Source organism: Hemiscyllium ocellatum, chromosome 44, assembly GCF_020745735.1.
Source record: "Hemiscyllium ocellatum isolate sHemOce1 chromosome 44, sHemOce1.pat.X.cur, whole genome shotgun sequence".
Lineage (NCBI taxonomy): Eukaryota > Metazoa > Chordata > Chondrichthyes > Orectolobiformes > Hemiscylliidae > Hemiscyllium > Hemiscyllium ocellatum.
The window spans coordinates 2,187,748-2,208,510 of NC_083444.1; the positions used below are offsets into that span (position 1 = coordinate 2,187,748).

The 20,763-nt window shown below is 51.8% G+C and overlaps 1 protein-coding gene across 1 annotated transcript in view; it reads left to right on the forward strand.

Annotated features, from left to right (window-relative positions):
* The first annotated feature begins 13,515 nt into the window (after positions 1 to 13,515).
* LOC132835191 (rhodopsin kinase GRK1-like) overlaps positions 13,516 to 20,763 on the forward strand; it is a 91,422-nt gene continuing 84,174 nt past the window's right edge. Inside the window, exons 1-2 of the mRNA XM_060854556.1 lie at positions 13,516 to 14,217; positions 16,625 to 16,752. Of these exons, the coding sequence (XP_060710539.1) occupies positions 13,516 to 14,217; positions 16,625 to 16,752 (830 nt within the window). The remainder of the gene's footprint in view (positions 14,218 to 16,624; positions 16,753 to 20,763) is intronic.

Here is a 20,763-nt window from a genome sequence, read left to right on the forward strand (position 1 = left end):
ACTCTGCAGGCAGAAAACATATTTCCGCTGATGGGTGAGTGCCGAACCAGAGGACACAGCTTAAAAATACGGGGTAGACCATTTAGGACAGAGATGAGGAGAAACTTCTTCACCCAGAGAGTGGTGGCTGTGTGGAATGCTCTGCCCCAGAGGACAGTGGAGGCCCAGTCTCTGGATTCATTTAAGAAAGAGTTGGATAGAGCTCTCAAGGATAGTGGGATCAAGGGTTATGGAGATAAGGCAGGAACAGGATACTGATTAAGGATGATCAGCCATGATCATAATGAATGGTGGTGCAGGCTCGAAGGGCAGAATGGCCTACCCCTGCACCTATTGTCTATAGAACAAATATTTCCCAAATCCCTGAATCAAGGCCATCTAGATTAGATTCCCTACAGAATGGAAACAAGCCCTCCAGCCCAACAAGTCCGCATTAACTCATCCAGACCCATTCCCCTACATTTACCCCTGACTAATGAACCTAACATTACAGGTAATTTAGCATGGCCAATCCACCTGACCCATACATCTTTTGTGACTGTGGGAGGAGGCCCACGCAGACACAGGGAGAATGTGCAACTCCACACAGACAGTCACCTCAGGCTGGAATCAAACCTGGGACCTTGGTGCTGAGAGACAGCAGTGCTAACCACCAAGCCACCCCCACCTGAGGGCTCAGGATAAGGCTCCTGATCACTGCTTTCAGACATGAACTCTGTTTCTGTCTCCGCGAATGCTGGGATTAAAACGGGGCCTAAAAATGTGTTGCTGGAGAAGCGCAGCATCAAAGGAGCAGGAGAACCGACATTTCGGGCATAAGCCCTTCTTCAGGAAAGCAGGGCCCCACTTCTAATTGGAAATGGGGATTCTGGTGGGTGGGAAACACATTTTCAGCTGAAATCGTTGGAGAAACTCAGCAGGTTCGGCAGCGTCTGTGGAGCGAGGAAGCAGAGACAGCATTTCAAATCCAGTGGTCCTTCATCAGAACTGGGCCCAAAACGTTAACTCTGTTTTTCTCTCTCTGTAATTACGTCAGACCTGCTGAACTTTCTCCAGTGATTTCTGCTCTTGTTTCAGAGCTTCACCATCCACCGTCCTGTGTTTTATTTTCACATTTTGAGAGGATGTTGCCAGGGTTGGAGGGTCTGAGCTACAGGGAGAGGCTGAACAGGCTGGGGCTGTTTTCCCTGGAGCGTCGGAGGCTGAGGGGTGACATTATAGAGGTTTACAAAATCATGTGGGGCATGGATAGGATAAATAGACAAAGTCTTTTCCCTGGGGTCAGGGAGTCCAGAACTAGAGGGCATAGGTTTAGGGTGAGAGGGGAAAGATATAAAAGAGACCTAAGAGGTAACATTTTCACACAGAGGGTGGTACGTGTATGGAATGAGCTGCCAGAGGAAGTGGTGGAGGCTGGTACAATGACAGCATTTAAAAGGCATCTGGATGGGTATATGTATAGGAAAGGTTAGAGGGATATGGGCCATATGTTGCTGGATTAGTTTAGAATATCTAGGTATATTAGGAACATAGATAAGCTGCAGAGCTGGTCTGAGAGGCGGCAAATTGAGTTTAATGTGAAAAGGTGTGAGGCAGTTCACTTTGGAAGGAGTAACAGGAATGCAGAGTACTGGGCTAATGGTAAAATTCTTGGCAGTGTAGATGAGCAGAGAGATCTTGGTGTCCTGGTGCATAGATCCCTGAACGTTGCCACCCAGGTTGATAAGGTTGGTAAGAAGGCATGTGGTGTGTTGGCGTTTATTGGTGGGAGGACTGAGTTTCAGAGCCACGAGGTTGGAGGCTGAGGGGTGACCTTATAGAGGTTTACAAAATCATGAGGGACATGGATAGGATAAATAGACAAGGTCTTTTCCCTGTGGTGGGGGAGTCCAGAACTAGAGGGCATGGGTCTAGGGTGAGACAGAAAAGATATAAAAGAGACCTAAGAGGTAACATTTTCACACAGAGGGTGGTGCGTGTGTGGAATGAGCTGCCAGAGAAAGTGGTGGAGGCTGGTACAATTGCAACATTTAAAAGGCATTTGGATGGGTATATGACTAGGAAGGGTTTGGAGGGAGATGGGTCTGCACTGGCTCTCCAAATGAGTGAAATGACTGGGTCCATTCTCCTGCCTTGTCCCCAGTGCCTTACACATTGGGCTTCTGTTTAGATTACCATCCAACACCCCATTTTGAAAGCCTCAATCTATCCTGTCCCCATCACGTTTGCAGGCAGTGCGTTCCAGACCCTAACCACTCTCTGTGTGAGAAAGCTTTTACTCACCTCAGGTTTGGTTTTTTTCTTGGAGATTCACTTTAAATTTTATATAAATATATGTAGAGTCACACATCATGGAAACAGGCCCAACTCGTCAGCGCCAACTAAACATCTCCCTCTAATCCAGTCCCCATGTGCCAGCATTTATCCCATATCCCTCCAAACCCTTCCTATTCATATACCCATCCAAATGCCTCCTAAATGTTGTAATTGTACCAGCCTCCACCACATCCTGTGGCAGCTCATTCCATACACACATCACCCTCTGCGTGAAAAAGGCACCCCTTAGGTCTCTTTTTATATCTTTCCCCTCTCACCCTAAACCTATACCCCTCTAGTTCTGGACTCCCGCTCCCCAGGGAAAAGATCTTGACTATTTATTTGATCCATGCCCCTCATGATTCTATAAACCTCTATAAGGTCAACCCTCAGCCACCGACGCTCCAGGGAAAACTACCCCAGGCTAATCAGCCCCTCCCTGTAGCTCAATCTATGACCTCTTCTCAATCCTTTTATGAACAGGAACAGTATCTCTCCACCTACTCTAACGACCTCCTCATAATCCTTGATCAGATCTCCCTCTCAGCCCTGTCCTCCCACCCTCTCCAATCTATCCTCACCCCCTGCTGTAAACATCTTCTACACTCTCCCCAATGCATTCACATCTTCCCAAGAATTGCTCACTGACGGACTAAAGGAAAGAAAGATTTGTTTTTTTTTAATACCTGAGTTTTGGTTACTGTTTTGCCAACAATTTGAATTTAACTAATCAGGTTAAATTATGCCCCGGGATACTGTGATGACACAGCAGTGAACCCCTCTGCTAACTAAACCAAACACTCAGAAAAGCTCACCTGACTTCATAACCTATCAGTGACAGAGAACTCCCAAATTCCACTATTTAAAGAAAAAATAATATCAATTTATTCCTTAAATCTAAGTGAACATTAAACAACAACTGTTTTTAATTCTAAGCCCCCCCCCTTCTCTTAACTGCTTATTATCTGCCTCCAACTCTATAACAATATGGTGTTCCCATAAAAACCTGTATTAAAATTACATTAACTTCATTTCAAAACCACACAACAGCTGTCATCTCCAGTGTCCTCCCTCTTTCGGCTGGAGATCTCCCTGGTTCGTCTTCTGTCGTTTACTGCCCAGATATTTCATGTGAGAAAGGGACTTTGATAAAGAGGGTTTTGAAGGGCAGTCTCTCTCGATAGCAGTTTACTCTCTCTGTCTGACTCTCAAAATGCCTGCTTCTTTACCCCCTAACATCAGATCATCTCATTGGTTTGAGGTTGGCAAAAACAATAAATTCAAACTTGATTTGGTTTTAGTATCCTGGGGCATAATTTAAACTGATTAGCTAAATTCAAATTGTTGTCAAAACAGCAACCAAAACTCAAGGTATCTATTTCACAGCCAAATGTTATATATTTTTAATTTTCCAGTGCACTCTGGGACTGCTAGCTAGTCATATGACAGGTGTGTGTGAGCTCTCGATGCAGAACACCATTCACTCTCTCTTATAGGTACCTTCAACTTCATAACACCTTCTCCTTAAGAAAAATGAACCATTATAATGAAAAGATGGCTTCTTTCTTATCTAACCCCTTTACAATGAAATACACAGAGCATTAATCTAACTTCCTATTAATTTCTGCACACAGGCATGTAACATGGGTGTTTAAACCCATGATAACATCTGCTATCACATTTTTATGATCCGCAACATGTACAATTTATAAATTAAAAGTCTTTAACAGAAGACTCCAACAAAATAGTCTCATATTCTTGTCTTTAAAGCGTTCGAAGAATGTACGAGGATTGTGATCCATGCACACAACTGTCTCTGACACATTGTTTGTCACATAAACATTAAAATGTTGTAAAGCCAGTACCGAATTCAATAATTCCTTTTTGATGGTGGAATACTTTCTCTGGTGGGTGTTGGGTTTCTTTGGAAAGTAGCCAATTGGCCGATCTATTCCATCATCACCTTCCTGCAGCAGCTCCAACTCCTACATCACTCACATTGATTGCAAATTTGAAGGGTTCCAAAAGGTTTGATGTAGCTGAAAGTGATGCAGTGGTTAATACTGCATTTACTCCTGGCATTGTCCTGTCCTCCGAAATTCTGTGTTCTCCGTTAGTAAATCTGTCAGTGGTGCCACTATGCTGCTGAAGTTTGGAACAAATGTCCAACAGAATTCATTTAGTCCCAAAAATCGACACACCTCTTTCTTTGTTGAAAGCCATGGAAATTCCTCAATGGCCTTCATCTTTGCGTTCCTTGGGGTCAACCTTCCCCCATGTTTTTTCGGTGAAAGTGAGGACTGCAGATGCTGGAGATTAGAGTCGGGATTAGAGTGGTGCTGGAAAAGCGCAGCAGGTCAGGCAGCATCCGAGGAGCAGGAGAGTCGACATTTCCGGCAGGAACCCTTCATCAGGAATGAGGCTGGGAGCCTTGAGGGTGGAGAGACAAATGGGAGGGGGGGTGGGGCTGGGGGGAAGGTAGCTGAGAGTGCAATAGGTGGACAGAGGTGGGGTGAAAGTGATAGGTCGGAGAGGAGGGTGGAGTGGATAGGTGGGAAGGAAGATTGGCAGGTAGGACAGGTCATGAGGGCGGTGCTGAGCTGGAAGGTTGGAACTGGGGTAAGGTGGGGGGAGGGGAAAAGAGGAAACTAGTGAAGTCCACATTGATGCCATAGGGTTGGAGGGTGCCAAGGTGGAAGATGAGGCGTTCTTCCTCCAGGCATCGGGTGGTGAGGGAGCGGTGATAGAGGAGGCCCAGGACCTGCATGTCCTCGGAAGAGTGGGAGGGGAAGTTGAAATATTCTTGTTATGTCCCACAAATGTCATCTCTGCCTTCATGAATTCTGTTTTCTTTAAGTTTATCACCAGTTTTGCTTCTCATATTCATTCAAAGAGCTCTGCCAACTGTACCATGTGATCTTTCCACGACTTACTGAAGATCACTACATCGTCCAAATAGACTGCACAGTTTGTTAACCCAGCCACACACTCTGTTTATGAGGCTTTGGAATGTTGCATCACTTTGGATTGATGTAGCCAATTTGGGGTTACAAATGCAGAAACTTCTTTTGCTTTCTCTGATAAAGGCACTTGTCAATAACTACGCAGTAACTCCAACTTTGTGATGTAACCGGTTTTCTCTATACAGTCCTCCAACCTTAGTATTGGAGAGGAGTCTGATTCATTTACAATATTGACCTTCCGATAGCCCACCCGAAATTGTTGAGTCCCGTCAGATTTGGGAACTAACACGATCGGTGACCTCTGCTCGCTCTGACTCAGTTTGATGATATCTTTGTTGAGCATCACATCCACTTCCTTCTGGAACGGTGTGGCTTTGAAAGGATTAAGTCTGTAGGGGTGTTGTTTTATTGGAACAGCGTTCCCTACTTCTGCCTCATGCACAATAGCATTAGTCCTCCCCATCTTATTCCTGTATATGTCCTCATACTGCTGCAACAAACTTTTCAATTGGGTTCTTTGCTCCTGAGACAGAGAGTTCACTAACCCATCCCACTCCTCAGGGACTTGCTCATTATTTAACGTATTTTGAGGCACATCAAACCCCACAATATCTGGATTTGGTTCCTCACTCTGTGGGGCAGTAACTAACACCTGTTTCTCCAGTTCCCTCTCTCTATTATGATAAGGTTTCAACAAATTGATGTGACATACCCGATACAGTATGTCTTCCTTAAGCAGCCGAGCAGTAGAATTAGACCCTTGGTCTGATTGACTCTCTCTGGGTAGCCCATACTGCATGAAGGAAGCTCCTAACTCCTCTACCATGGTTTTTGCCTTAATACAGGTATCCCGCCCCCCGACATATCCACATTCCGAGATCAGCCAGGGTTACTGTTGAACCCTTTCACTTAAATGGGAAACATGCCTCCCCAGCAGCCCCCGGGATTATTTCTGGAATGTTCCGTGTCATATTTTCAGGCCACAGTAAATCACGGATAACTTAAACTGCGGAAACCAAATCCGCGGATACGGGGAGTGTACTCCGTCATGGGATTGCCTCCGGAAATCTGGGAGACACATCCATTATGGTGAGCAAGTACTGGTTCCCCCTTTTAGCTTCGGGAGGGGACTTACACCATCAATTATAATCTGTGTGAAAGGTTCGTCCAATGTGGGAACTGGCCACAAAGGGGCTGGGTTTATTACTGCCTGGGGCTTACCCACCATTTGGAATGTGTGACACAGACAGCAAAAGTTAACCACACCCCTTGTGCATTCCAGGCCAATAAAAATGTTTTTGTACCTTGGCCTGAATCTTCCTCACACCTCGATGACCTCCTGCAGGTAGTCCATGTGCTACCTGCAACACTTCCTGTCTGTATGCTACCGGCAATACAACCTGGTGCACTCCGGCCCTGAAGAGGGGCTTATGCCCGAAACGTCGAATCTCCTGCTCCTTGGACGCTGCCTGACCTGCTGCGCTTTTCCAGCAACACATTTTCAGTTCTGATCTCCAGCATCTGCAGACCTCACTTTCTCCCGTCTCTCTGGCTAGGCTGGCAATTATTGCTGGTCTCTAATTGTCCCATTGCTGTGGGTCTGGAGTCACGTGTAGGCCAGACCAGGGCAGTCTCCTTCCCTATTAGTGAGGGTGATCATTTTCTTTTCCTGATAATGGTCATCATTAGATTCATAATTCCAGATTTTCCTTATTGATTTCAAGTTCCGCTGTCTGCCGTGGTGGGATTTGAACCCCAGGTCCCCAGGACATTAGCTGGGTCACTGGATTAACAGTCAGTGATAATACCGATAGGCCACTGCCTCCCCTTGCGATACTGGGTGAAGCTGACTCCAGGACAAGGTGAGGTGGCACAAGGCTGCTACAGGATTGTGTTCCTTTCTGTAGTTATTCATCAGTGCATTGAGTACAGGAGTTGGGAGGGCATGTTGTGGCTGTACAGGACGTTGGTTAGGCCACTGTTGGAATATTGTGTGCAATTCTGGTCTCCTTCCTATCGGAAGGATGTTGTGAAACTTGAAAGAGTTCAGAAAAGATTTACAAGGATGTTGCCAGGGTTGGAGGATTTGAGTTATAGGGAGAGGCTGAACAGGCTGGGGCTGTTTTCCCTGGAGCGTTGGTGACTGAGGGGTGACTTTATAGAGGCTTATAAAATCATGAGAGGCATGGATAGGGTAAATAGACAAGATCTTTTTCCCAGGGTAGGGGAGTCCAGAATTAGAGGGCATGGGTTTAGGGTGAGAGGGGAAAGATTTAAAAGGGACCTATGGGGTAATTTTTTCACACAGAGTGAGTGTATGGAATGAGCTGCCAGAGGAAGTGGTGGAGGCTGATACAATTACAACATTTTGTTTTAGAATTCCTACGGTGTGGAAACAGGCCTGTCAGCCCAACAAGTCCACACTGACCCTCCGAAGGGTAACCCACCCAGATCCTACATTTACCACTGACTAATCCACCCTAACCTACACATCCCTGGGCACTATGGGCAATTTAGCATGGCCAATCCACCCTAACCTACACACTTAAATGGCGCCTGGATGGGTACATGAAGAGGAAAGGTTTAGAGCGAAATGGGCCAAATGGGACCAGATTAATTTAGGATATGTGGTCAGCATGGACGAGTTGGGCCGAAGGGTCTGTTTCTGTGCTGTACATCTCTGACTCTCTGCCCCTTTCCATCTGGTGCTTTATCTTTGAGGTGCCTGCAACCCCCTCCCCCCACCTCCCACCCCTACTGGGCTGTCTTCCCTTTCTGAGATGGTCATGTAATTAAATTAGATTAGATTTACAGTGTGGAAACAGGCCCTTCGGCCCAACAAGTCCACACCGACCTTCCAAAGAGCAACCCACCCATACCCCTACACTTACCCCTTACCTAACACTACGGGCAATTGAGCATGGCCAATTCACCTGACCCCGCACATGTTTGGACTGTGGGAGGAAACCGGAGCACCCGGAGGAAACCCACGCAGACACGGGGAGAACGTGCAAACTCCACACAGACAGTCGCCTGAGTCGGGAATTGAACCTGGGTCTCTGGCGCTGTGAGGCAGCAGTGCTAACCACCGTGCCGCCCACTAATGGGAGGTAGTGGGAGGTAGAGTTCAGGGCTCCCCCTGATGAAAGGTCAAAGTGGGCGGCTTTTGTGCAAAGGAGCTTTGACTTGACGTCTGAGGTCTGGGCAGACTCTGTCACTGCTAGATTTTCCTGATGCTGTTTGACAGGGCTATTTGATCTTAACTACAGCCGGTAATCTGCAAACACTAGCTCCCTCCCCTCCCCAACCCACGTCTCTCCTCCCCAACCCCTCTCCCCAGCTCCACGGTAGCCGTCGTGTGAGCGATTAGCCTCCGTGAGTGAGGGGCTGGTGGTGCTGGGGCAAAGAGGGATCTGGTGTCAAGAGGAGCAAGAGAGAGAGTGAAGTGTCTGACCAGCGCAGAGTTCCTTTCGGAGTCTTCGTTTGTCTGTGGGGTTTTACTGCACCCTCACTCTGGGAACAGCGCCTGAGATTCCCCAGGGAAAACCGCTCTTCCACGGACCACGGGACACGATTGAGGCCGGATTGGACCAGGTCGGAGGCGAAAGAGGCTCTCAGGTGACCCAATTCAAGATTGTAACATTCGGAAGCAGTAGGGCCTGGGGGAAGGCTTGAGTTACTGACCAGGTGTTGGCTAGCGCTGGGCGCGGAAGGCATTGGGGGAGGTGGGGGCGCGATTTCTGAATGAAAATAGAGATGGGAATATGTTCCTGTCATCGATCTGGGGAACTCTCAGCAGAGGCTGGGCCAATGAATATATTCAAGGCCACGTTTGGAAGATTTTCAATTGCTGAGGGAGTCAGCAAATGCTGTAACTGTCCCCACATCCACCATTTCCTCAGGATATTCACTCCACACATGAACCACGCTCCATGTAAAAAAATTGCTCTGATGTCTTTTTAGGTCTTGCTCCTCCCACCTTTAAAATGTGCCCCCTGGTCTTGAAATCCCCACCCTGGGGGTGAAGGGACCCTATCTATGCCCCTCGTTATTTTATAAACCTCACTAAGGTCACGCCTCAACCTCCAGTGAAAAATGTCCCAGCCTCTCCTTCCAACTCAAACCCTCCAATCCCAGCAAATCTCTTCTGAATCCTCTGCAAATTAGATTAGATTCCCTACAGCGTGGAAACAGGCCCTTCAGTCCAACAGGTCCATACTGCCCCTTCCAAGAGTAACCCACTCAAACCCATTCCCCCGACTAATGCACTTAACACTACGGGCAATTTCCCATGGCCAATTCACCCTGACCTGAACAGCTTTGGACTGTGGGAGGAAACCGGAGCACCTGGAGAAAACCCACACAGACACGGGGAGAATGGGCAAACCTCACACAGACAGTCGCCCGAGGAGGAATCGAACCCAGCTCCCAGGCGCTGTGAGGCAGCAGTCCTAACCACTGAGACACCGTGCCACCCCCTAATAATACCCTTCCTAAGGGCAACCAGAACTGGACACAATCTTCTAGAACAGGCCTCACCAATGTCCTGTACAACCTTAACGTGACGTCCCCAACTCCTATACTCAAAGGTCTGAGCAATGAAGACAAGGGTGCTAAACCCCTTCCTTACCCCTCCCCCCCCCCCCGTTTGTATGTGATGGGAGAAAGTGAGGACTGCAGATGCTGGAGACTGTAGTGCTGGAAAAGCACAGCAGGTCAGGCAGCATCCCAGGAGCAGGGGAGTCAATGTTTCAGGCCGAGCCCTTCATCAGGAATGAAGGGCTCATGCCCGAAACGTCGATTCTCCTGCTCCTTGGATGCTGCCTGATCTGCTGTGCTTTTCCAGCACTACAACCTCTATCTATATGTGATACAAACTTCAAAGAATTATGTATGTGAACCTCTAGCTCTCTCTCTGTTTGACAACACTACCTGTTTTTAATCAGATAAGTCTTGTCAGTTTTATCAGAATACAATACTTCATATCAATCCAAACCAAACTCCATCTGCTGCTCCTCAGCCCATTGACCCAACTGATCAAGATTCGTCAAAAGGTTGAGAGAGGGGAATGGGAGTTGGGATGTTGAGGGAATAGGGCCAGAAGATTGGGAATGTATTGGGAAACTGGAAGAGTATGTGGAATGGGAACACTGAGATGGCCCTTCAGCCCCTCCATCCTGCTCTGCTGTTCAATGCAGATCTATATCTGGTCAGCATTCCGCTTTCTCACCCCCTTCCCCCTTCTGATCGTTCAGAAGAGATTTACCGGGATGTTGCTGGGATTGGAGGGTTTGAGTTGAAGGAGAGGCTGGGATGTTTTTCACTGGAGGTTGAGGAGTGAGCTTAGTGAGGTTCATAAAATAACGAGGGGCATAGATAGGGTCCCTTCACCCCCAGGGTGGGGATTTCAAGACCAGGGGGCACATTTTAAAGGTGACAGGAGGAAGACTTAAAATGGCATCAGAGCAATTTTGTTTTATTTGGAGAGTGGTTTGTTTGTGGAATGGACTTCCTGAGGAAGTGGTGGATGTGGGGACATTTACAATTCTTAAAACACATTTCGATAAGGAATGATTGGGAAAGGTTTGGAGGAATATGGGCCAGGACCAGGCAGGTGGGACTAGTTTGGGGTTAGGGCCAGCACGGACTGGTTGGACCGAAGGGTCTGCTTTCTTACTGTATGACTCTATGACCCAAATATCTTGCATTCATCTAGCACCTTTTCACTGAGCCAGACGTGGGAGAGTGTTTCCCAGTGTTGAGACACAGGCAAGCATTCACAATCTCAGCTGCAGGGGGAGATCTGAAGGAGAGGGTGGTATCAGCTCAGACAAAAAGGCAGATTCCCAGGAATCCCTCAAAGAGAAAGTGAATGACACAGAGAGACACAGGGAAAGGAGGGGGGGTACCAGAGCTCAGGGCTCAGGCAGCTGGAGGCACTGCCCCCAATGGTGGAGCGATGGGAATCGGGGGATGGTCAAGGGGCTGGAATTAGAGGGGGTTACAGAGATAGGGAGGGGGTGTAGGGGCTGGAGGGGGTTACAGAGATAGGGAGGGGGTGTAGGGGCTGGAGGGGGTTACAGAGATAGGGAGGGGGTGTAGGGGCTGGAGGGGGTTACATAGATAGGGAGGGGGTGTAGGGGCTGGAGGGGGTTACAGAGATAGGGAGAGGGTGTAGGGGCTGGAGGGGGTTACATAGATAGGGAGGGGGTGTAGGGGCTGGAGGGGGTTACAGAGATAGGGAGGGGGTGTAGGGGCTGGAGGGGGTTACGGAGATAGGGAGGGGTGTAGGGGCTGGAGGGGGTTACAGAGATAGGGAGGGGTGTAGGGGCTGGAGGGGGTTACAGAGATAGGGAGGGGGTGTAGGGGCTGGAGGGGGTTACAGAGATAGGGAGGGGGTGTAGGGGCTGGAGGGGGTTACGGAGATAGGGAGTGGGTGTAGGGGCTGGAGGGGGTTACAGTGATAGGGAGGGGTGTAGGGGCTGGAGGGGGTTACAGAGATAGGGAGGGGGTGTAGGACCTGCCCTGTTCAGTAGCTGCCCTGAAGTGTGCACAGTTGTGTGCCTGCAATTTCAGTTCCTGACGAAGATCCTGGATGAGGGTGGAGGGGTCGATGTGGAGGGAATATTTCCCCTTTGTGGGTGAGGGAGAACCAGGACTCCCTGATGAAGGGAGGATCCAATCTCTGCTCCTCACAGTTTGTAGGAACAGTTCAATAACCTTTCTGTGAAGCGCAGTGTACAGTCATGGAGATGTACAGCACAGAAACAGACCCTTCGGTCCAACCCATCCATGCCGACCAGAAATCCTAACCTAAACTGGTCCCATTTGCCAGCACCTGGCCCATATCCCTCCAAACCCTTCCTATTCATACACCCATCCAAATGCCTTTTAAACGTTGTAATTGTACCAGCCCCCACCACTTCCTCTGGCAGCTCATTCCATACACGTACCACCTTCTGTGTGAAAAAGTTGCCCCTCAGGTCTCTTTTATATCTTTCCCCTCTCACCCTAAACCTATGCCCCTCTAGTTCTGGACTCCCTGACCCCAGGGAAAAGACTTTGTCTATTTACCTTATCCATGTCCGTCATGATTTTATAAACCTCTATAAGGTCACCCCTCAGCCTCCGACACTCCAGGGAAAACAGCCCCAGTCTGTTCAGCCTCTCCCTGTAGCTCAGACCCTCCAACCCTGGTCACTATTAGTAACATCCTTGTAAAACATTTTTGCACTAGTTCCAGTTTACCAACATCATTCCTCTGACAGTGTGCCACAACTATATTCTCTCTCTCTCTCCCCTCCTCCCTCTGTCTCTCTCTTTCTTTTTGTCTCACTCTTTTTCCCTGTCTCTGTCACTCTCTGTCTCTCTCTTTTTCTGTCCCTGTCACTCTCTGTCTCTCTCTCTTTCTGTCTCTGTGTTTCTCTCTATCATTCTCAATCTCTTTCTGTCTGTTTGTCTCTCCAGCTCTCTTTCTATTTGTCTCTCTGTCACTGTCACTCACTCTCTGTCTCTCTTTCTGTCTGTCCCTCTCACTCACTCTCTGTCTGTCTCTCTCTGTCACTCTCTCTCTGTCACTGTCACTCATTCTCTGTCTCTCTCTGTCTATCTTCTGTCTCTCACTCTCTCGCTGTCACTCTGTCTCTCTGTCACTCTCTCTCTGTCACTGTCACTTACTCTCTGTCTCTCTTTGTCACTGTCACTCTCTCTGTGTATCTCTCTATCTCTATCTCTCTCTGTCACCTGTCACTCTCTCTGCGTCTCTCTCTCTCTTTCTCTGTCACTGTCATTCTATCTCTCTCTGTGTGTCTCTGACTATCTCTGTCTGTCTGTCTGACTCTCTCTGTCTCTCCCACTCTCTCTCTTTCTCTGTCATTCTCTCTCTCTCCCTCTCCCTCTGTCACTGTTATTATCTCTTCCTCTCTGTATCTCTCTCTCTCTGTCACTCTCTCTCCCTCTGTCACTGTTATACTCTCTCTTCCTCTCTGTATCTCTCTCTCTCTGTCACTCTCTCTCCCTCTGTCACTGTTATACTCTCTCTTCCTCTCTGTATCTCTCTCTCTGTCACTCTCTCTCCCTCTGTCACTGTTATTATCTCTTCCTCTCTGTATCTCTCTCTCTCTGTCACTCTCTCTCCCTCTCTGTCACTCTCTCTCTCTCTCTCTCCCTCTGTCACTGTTATTCTCTCTCTCTCCCTCTGCCTGGTGGGTTTTTTGCCTCCTGAAGGGCTAGGCCGATGGATTTTGCCGGTTTGGAGACAGTGGTGGCGAATTCTGCCTATCTGGCAGCCAGGGGCAGTATCGATAGTCACTTGGCGTTTGCCATGCAGGACAGAAGGATGAGGGCCCGCCTGAAGTTGCCCCCAGTGTCTCAGTGCCAGCCCACTGAGGGCGAGATGGACTTGACGTTTGAGAGCATTTGCTGCCAGCAACCAGTGGGCAAGAGGCTGTTCCAGCAGCACCTGAGGAGCACCGAGCAGTTCAAGATGGCCGCTGGGCTGTGGCAGGTCATGGAGGACTACAACAGCAGGCCGGAGGAGGCTGAACACATCCCGCTGGCCCTGACCATCGTCCACCAGTACTACGATCCTGACTCCCGGGATTTCTGCTCCTTCCTGAGTGAGGACGCCATCGCACGGGTGCATGAGGGCGCGAGGCTCGGCAGGGCCGACCTGTTCCGGGAATCGGAGCAGCAGCTCCTGAGCTACCTGGAGGCCCAGGCCTTTGAGGGCTACAAGGCCAGCCAGTTCTTCCAGCGCTTCCTGCAGTTCAAGGGGCTGGAGGGACAGCCGGTCGGAGAGGAGTGGTTCGCCGACTTGCGGGTGCTGGGCAAAGGGGGCTTTGGTGAGGTGTGCGCCTGCCAGATGAGGGCCACAGGAAAACTCTACGCCAACAAAAAGCTTAACAAGAAGCGGCTGAAGAAACGCAACGGCCATGAGGTAGGCAGCAGGTGATCGGAGACTGGGCTGTGAGGTGGGTGGAGCTTGGATCCACACCCCAAACTACGCCCCCCTCCAGCATCCCTCCAAAACCCCCTCACACACAGAGAAAACTAACAAAGTTCCCACATGCTGACTGTGAACGCAGTGTTAATACCCAGCCTTCTGTCTGAAATGGAGAGAGCCAATCAAGTCAGTGTGTCTAAACTCTCCATGTTGCAGAAAGGCGTCATTCAGCCCTTCCAATTCAGACTAACCCTCAAAACAGCACCCCAGCCAGACCTAGCCCATATATCACACGGCCAATCCACCCTAATCTGCACATCCCTGAGCACTGTGGGACAATTTCCCATGGCCAATCCACCCTAACCTGCACATCCTTGGACAGTTAGGGACAATTTCCCATGGCCAACCCACTCTAACCTGCACATCCCTGGGCACTATGGGACAATTTCCCATGGCCAATCCACCCTAACCTGCACATCCCTGGGCACTATGGGACAATTTCCCATGGCCAATCCACCCTAACCTGCACATCCCTGGGCACTATGGGACAATTTCCCACGGCCAATCCACCCTAACCTGCAATCCCATGACTGTGGGAGGAAACTGGAGCACCCAGAGGAAGCCCACACAAACACGGGGAGAATGTGTAAACTCCACACAGACAGTTGCCTGAGGCTGGATTTGAATCCAGTTCACTGACAGCAGAGCTAACCACTGAGCCGCTGCCTGCATTGGTGAGTCCTTCAGTCAGAACATATTAGGTCAGTGAGATTTTATTCTCTTATGGGTGTCACAGGATGGACCCAACATTTCCTGCCCCATCCCTAGTTGCCCCCCTTGAGAAGGTGGGGGGTGAGCTGCCTTCTTGACCCGCTGCAGTCCATGGGCTGGAGGGTCGGACCCACAATGTCCCTGAGGGAGGGAATCCCAGGATTCTGACCCAGCCACACTGAGGGAACGGTGATATATTTCCAAGTCAGGATGGGGAGGGGCTCGGAGGGGAACTTGGAAGGTGCTGCTCTCCCTATCCCTTGTCACTCTGCTCACACTGTCACATGGCGCCCGGAGATCAGGCACGATTTCCCACCGGGGTCACTACAAACCGGACAGGGAGGAAACCAGCGGCTGAATGATCAACATCCCAGCGTGGCCCGTACACCCCCTCCCTGTTTCTGTAACCCCCTCCAGCCCCTACACCCCCTCCCTATCTCTATAACCCCCTCCAGCCCCTACACCCCCTCCCCATCTCTATAACCCCCTCCAGCCCCTACACCCCCTCCCTATCTCTATAACCCCCTCCAGCCCCTACACCCCCTCCCTATCTCTGTAACCCCCTCCAGCCCCTACACCCTCTCCCTATCCCTGTAACCCCCTACACCCCCTCCCTATCTCTGTAACACCCTCCAGCCCCTACACCCCCTCCCTATCTCTGTAACCCCCTCCAGCCCCTACACCCCCTCCCTATCTCTGTAACCCCCTCCAGCCCCTACACTCCCTCCCTATCTCTGTAACCCCCTCCAGCCCCTATACCCCCTCCCTATCTCTGTAACCTCCTACACCCCCTCCCTATCTCTGTAACCCCCTCCAGCCCCTACACCCCCTCCCTATCTCTGTAACCCCCTACACCCCCTCCCTATCTCTGTAACCCCCTCCAGCCCCTACACCCCCTCCCTATCTCTGTAACCCCCTCCAGCCCATACACCCCCTCCCTATCTCTGTAACCCCCTCCAGCCCCTACACCCCCTCCCTATCTCTGTAACCCCCTCCAGCCCCTACACCCCCTCCCTATTTCTGTAACCCCCTCCAGCCCCTTCACCCCCTCCCTATCTCTGTAACCCCCTCCAGTCCCTACACCCCCTCCCTATCTCTGTAACCCCCTCCAGCCCCTACACCCCCTCCCTATCTCTGTAACCCCCTCCAGCCCCTACACCCCCTCCCTATCTCTGTAATCCCCTCCAGCCCCTACAACCCCTCCCTATCTCTGTAACCCCCTCCAGCCCCTACACCCCCTCCCTATCTCTGTAATCCCCTCCAGCCCCTACACCCTCTCCCTATCTCTGTAACCCCCTCCAATTCCAGCCCCTTGACCATCCCCCGATTCCCAGCGCTCCCCCATTGGGGGCAGTGCCTCCAGCTGCCTGAGCCCTGAGCTCAGGACCCCCCCCCTCCCTCCCTGTGTGTGTCTCTCTCTCTGTGTCTTATTCTTTAAGATGCTCCTTGATATCAACCTCGTTCTGATCGCCGTTCCATAATATCCCATCGGAGCCAGAGGTGTGCCCCAGGGAATGGGATGTTCGGCTTCGTGAAAGGTGCTATGCAAATGAAAAGTGGTATTTGGGCTCTGACTGGACTGTGAGTGTCTCATGGTCTTCCCCTGCCCTCTCTCTCTCTCTGTCTCTAGGCTGTGAAGATTGAGAAGCAGATTCTGGCCAGGATTCACAGCCGTTTCGTTGTGACACTGGCGTACGCGTTTCAGACGAAGCATGACCTGTGTTTAGTTATGACCTTGATGAACGGGGGTGACCTCAGGTAAGAACCGTGTCCCCTCATTAATCCCTCAGTCACTGATAGCTGTCAGCATTAACCTCCTGTAGAGCCCTGTGTCCCTCTCACACTGCTCCCAGAGTCTCCCACCATGGAATCCGGCCTCCCACCCACCTTGTCCCTCTCTCCCTGCATCAGTCTCTCACCACTGGCTGGACTTTTCCGAGTCATCCCAACCCCATGGAGTTTTAAACCCACCACCCTGTATCTGACTTCCACACTGGAAAAGTTGAGGCCACTCATCCCCTTGTAACCTATCCCTCCACTCATGGCTAACCCACTCCCTGTCTCCCACTGAGCTGCATTCATCACAAATCCCACAGGCCCTTCTGTTACAGGATTGTTCGCCAAAGACAGTCCCACGTTTCTCCCACCCTCTGTATCTCGGAATGTTTCTTAGCTTCACACTGGGATCTCACTGGTTGGACCCTGCTGCACTCCCTGGTCCCTGCATCCAGCACAAACCATTGCACCCTTTAATATTTTGCTCCCCTTCCATCCAGAAGGACAAGGGGCAGCAGGTACAGGGGAACCCCACCCCCTGCACGTTCCCCTCCGAGCCCCTCCCCATCCTGACTTGGGAATATATCGCCGTTCCCTCAGTGTGGCTGGGTCAGAATCCTGGGATTCCCTCCCTCAGGGACATTGTGGGTCTACCCTCCAGCACATGGACTGCAGCGGGTCAAGAAAGCAGCTCACCCCCACCTTCTCAAGGGGGCAATTAGGGGTGGGGGATTAAATGCTGTCTCTAGTTGCCCACTTTGTACCCAACAGATGGCGCAGGACAGCAAGAGAGATCTTGGTGTGCGCCGGTTGGCTGTTGCCCCTGCTGAGAGAGAGAGGGCAAGGTTTCAGTGGGGGAGGTGTGAGGGGAATGGGGAACAACGTGATGTTTGGTGTGAGCCTCTCTCCAAGGATGCTACTGTCTCAATGGCAGCGGTGGATCCGAATTTCCACGCGGATTAGCTTGGAATCAGATAAAGACAGGATTTGGCAGGCCTGAGGTCAAACACTGTGTGCCCACACGTGGACTGTAACAACCTGTCATCGCACGCCCATCTGTGTACTTTCAGCTGGCCACACACCCCTTCGTTCGACAAGTGTCCCGTGTCTGAGAGTCAGAGATTCGTCGCGTGCTGAGTGAGTCCGTTCAGCCCTTCAGGTCTCTGCCAGCTCTCCAATTTAACCCCCTCCCCACTCCAGCCCTGACACTCTCCCACACCCGCCACCAACCCAGCTCTGATAATCCTACCTCCACAACGATATATTGTTTGGATTCTGTTCTGAGCGGGCCTGGAGCAGGTGCTTCTGTCGATGAAGTTAGGGTCACTGGGTTCATCAGAAAGAAAGACTTACATTTCTCTGGCACCTCTTTCATCCTCAGCTCAGAGAAACTCTGTCATTGTTGTGAGGGAGGACACTCAGCTATCTGTCATTGTACAGTAAGTCTGCACAGGCGATGAAGAGCCACCTGTCCAAATGGTTTTACCCCAACACTGAGGCACAGATTGGCCCCAGATCCACATCCAGCACTGTCCATGCAAACACTTGAGATGTTACACTCCCTCCGATAATGCGGCGCTACCTCAGCACTGACCCTCCGACAGTGCAGCACTCCCTCAGCACTGACCCTCCGACAGTGAGGCACTCCCTCAGCACTGACCCTCCAACAGTGCCCACTCCCTCAGCCCTGACCCTCTGACAGTGCAGCACTCCCTCAGCGCTGACCCTCCATCAGTGCCCGCTCTCTCAGCACTGATCCTCCGACAGTGTCCACTCCCTCAGTAGTGAACCTCCGACAGTGCAGCTTTCCCTCAGCACTGACCCTCCGACAGTGCGGCACTCCCTCAGCACTGACCCTCCAACAGTGCAGCACTCTCTCAGCACTGACCCTCCGACAGTGCAGCACTCCCTCAGCATTGATCCTCCGACAGTGCGGCACTCCCTCAGCACTGACCCTCCGACAGTGCGGCACTCTCTCAGCACTGACCCTCCAACAGTGCCCACTCCCTCAGCACTGACCCTCCGACAGTGCCCACTTCCTCAGCACTGACTCTTAGACAGTGCGGCACTCCCTCAGCACTGACCCTCCGACAGTGCCCACTCCCTCAGCACTGATCCTCCAACAGTGCTCACCCCCTCAGTGCTGACCCACCAACAGTGCAGCACTCTCTCAGCACTGACCCTCCGACCGTGCAGCACTCGGTCAGCACTGACCCACCGACAGTGCCCACTCCCTCAGCACTGACCCTTCGACCGTGCCCACTCCCTCAGCACAGACCCTCCAACAGTGCAGCACTCCCTCATCACTGACCCTCCGACAGTGCAGCACGTCCTCAGCACTGACCCTCCGACAGTGCCCACTTCCTCAGCACTGACCCTCTGACAGTGCGGCACTCCCTCAGCACTGACCCTCCAACAGTGCCCACTCCCTCAGCACTGACCCTCTGATAGTGCGGCGCTCCCTCAGCACTGATCCTCCAACAGTGCCCACTCCCTCAGCACTGACCCTCCGACAGTGCACACTCCCTCAGCACTGACCCTCCGACAGTGCCCACTCCCTCAGCACTGACCCTCCGACAGTGCGACACTCCCTCAGCACTGACCCTTCGACAGTGCCAACTCCCTCAGCACTGACCCTCTGACAGTGCGGCACTCCCTCAGCACTGACCCTCCGACAGTGCCCACACTCTCAGCACTGACCCTCCGACAGTGCGGCACTCCCTCAGCACTGACCCTCCGACAGTGTGGCACTCCCTCAGCACTGACCCTCCGACAGTGCCCACTCCCTCAGCACTGATCCACCGACAGTGCCCACTCTCTCAGCACTGACCCTTCAACAGTGCCCACTCCCTCCGCACTGACCCTTCGTCAGTGCCTACTCCCTCAGCACTGACCCTCCGACAGTGCCCACTTCCTCAGCACTGACCCTCTGACAGTGCCCATGCCCTCAGCACTAACCCTCCGACAGTGCGGCACTCCCTCAGCACTGACCCTCCAACAGGGCCCACTCCCTCAGCACTGACCCTCCGACAGTGCGGCACACCCTCAGCACTGACCCTCCGACAGCGTGGCACTCCCTCAGCACTGACCCTCTGACAGTGCCCACTCCCTCAGCACTGACCCTCCAATAGTGCCCATTCCCTCAGCACTGACCCTCCGATAGTGCGGTGCTCCCTCAGCACCGACCCTCCAACAGTGCCCACTCCCTCAGCACTGACCCTACGACAGTGCGGCACTCCCTCAGCACTGACCCTCCGACAGTGCCAACTCCCTCAGCACTGACCCTCCGAGAGTGACCACTTCCTCAGCACTGACCCTCTGACAGTACGGTGCTCCCTCAGCATTGACCCTCCGATAGAGTGGTGCTCCCTCAGCACTGACCCTCCGACAGTGCCCACTTCCTCAGCACTGACCCTCCGACAGTGCAGCACTCTCTCAGCACTGACCCTCCGACAGCGGGGAACTCCCTCAGCACTGACCCTACAACAGTGCAGCACTCCCTCAGCACTGACCCTACGACAGAGCAGCACTCCCTCAGCACTGACCCTCCGACAGTGCAGCACTCCCTCAGCACTGACCCTACGACAGAGCAGCACTCCCTCAGCACTGACCCTCCGACAGTGCCCACTCCGTCAGCACTGATCCTCCAACAGTGCCCACTCCATCAGCACTGACCCTCCGACAGTGCCCACTTCCTCAGCACTGACCCACCGACAGTGCCCACACTCTCAGCACTAGCCCTCCCACAGTGCTCACCCCCTCAATGCTGACCCACCAACAGTGCCCACTCCCTCAGCACTGACCCACCGACAGTGCCCACTCCTGCCGCACTGACCCTCCGACAGTGCAGCACTCTCTCAGCACTGACCCTCCGACAGTGCCCACTCCCTCCGCACTGACCCTTCGTCAGTGCCCACTCCCTCAGCACTGACCCTCCGACAGTGCCCACTTCCTCAGCACTGACCCTCTGACAGTGCCCATGCCCTCAGCACT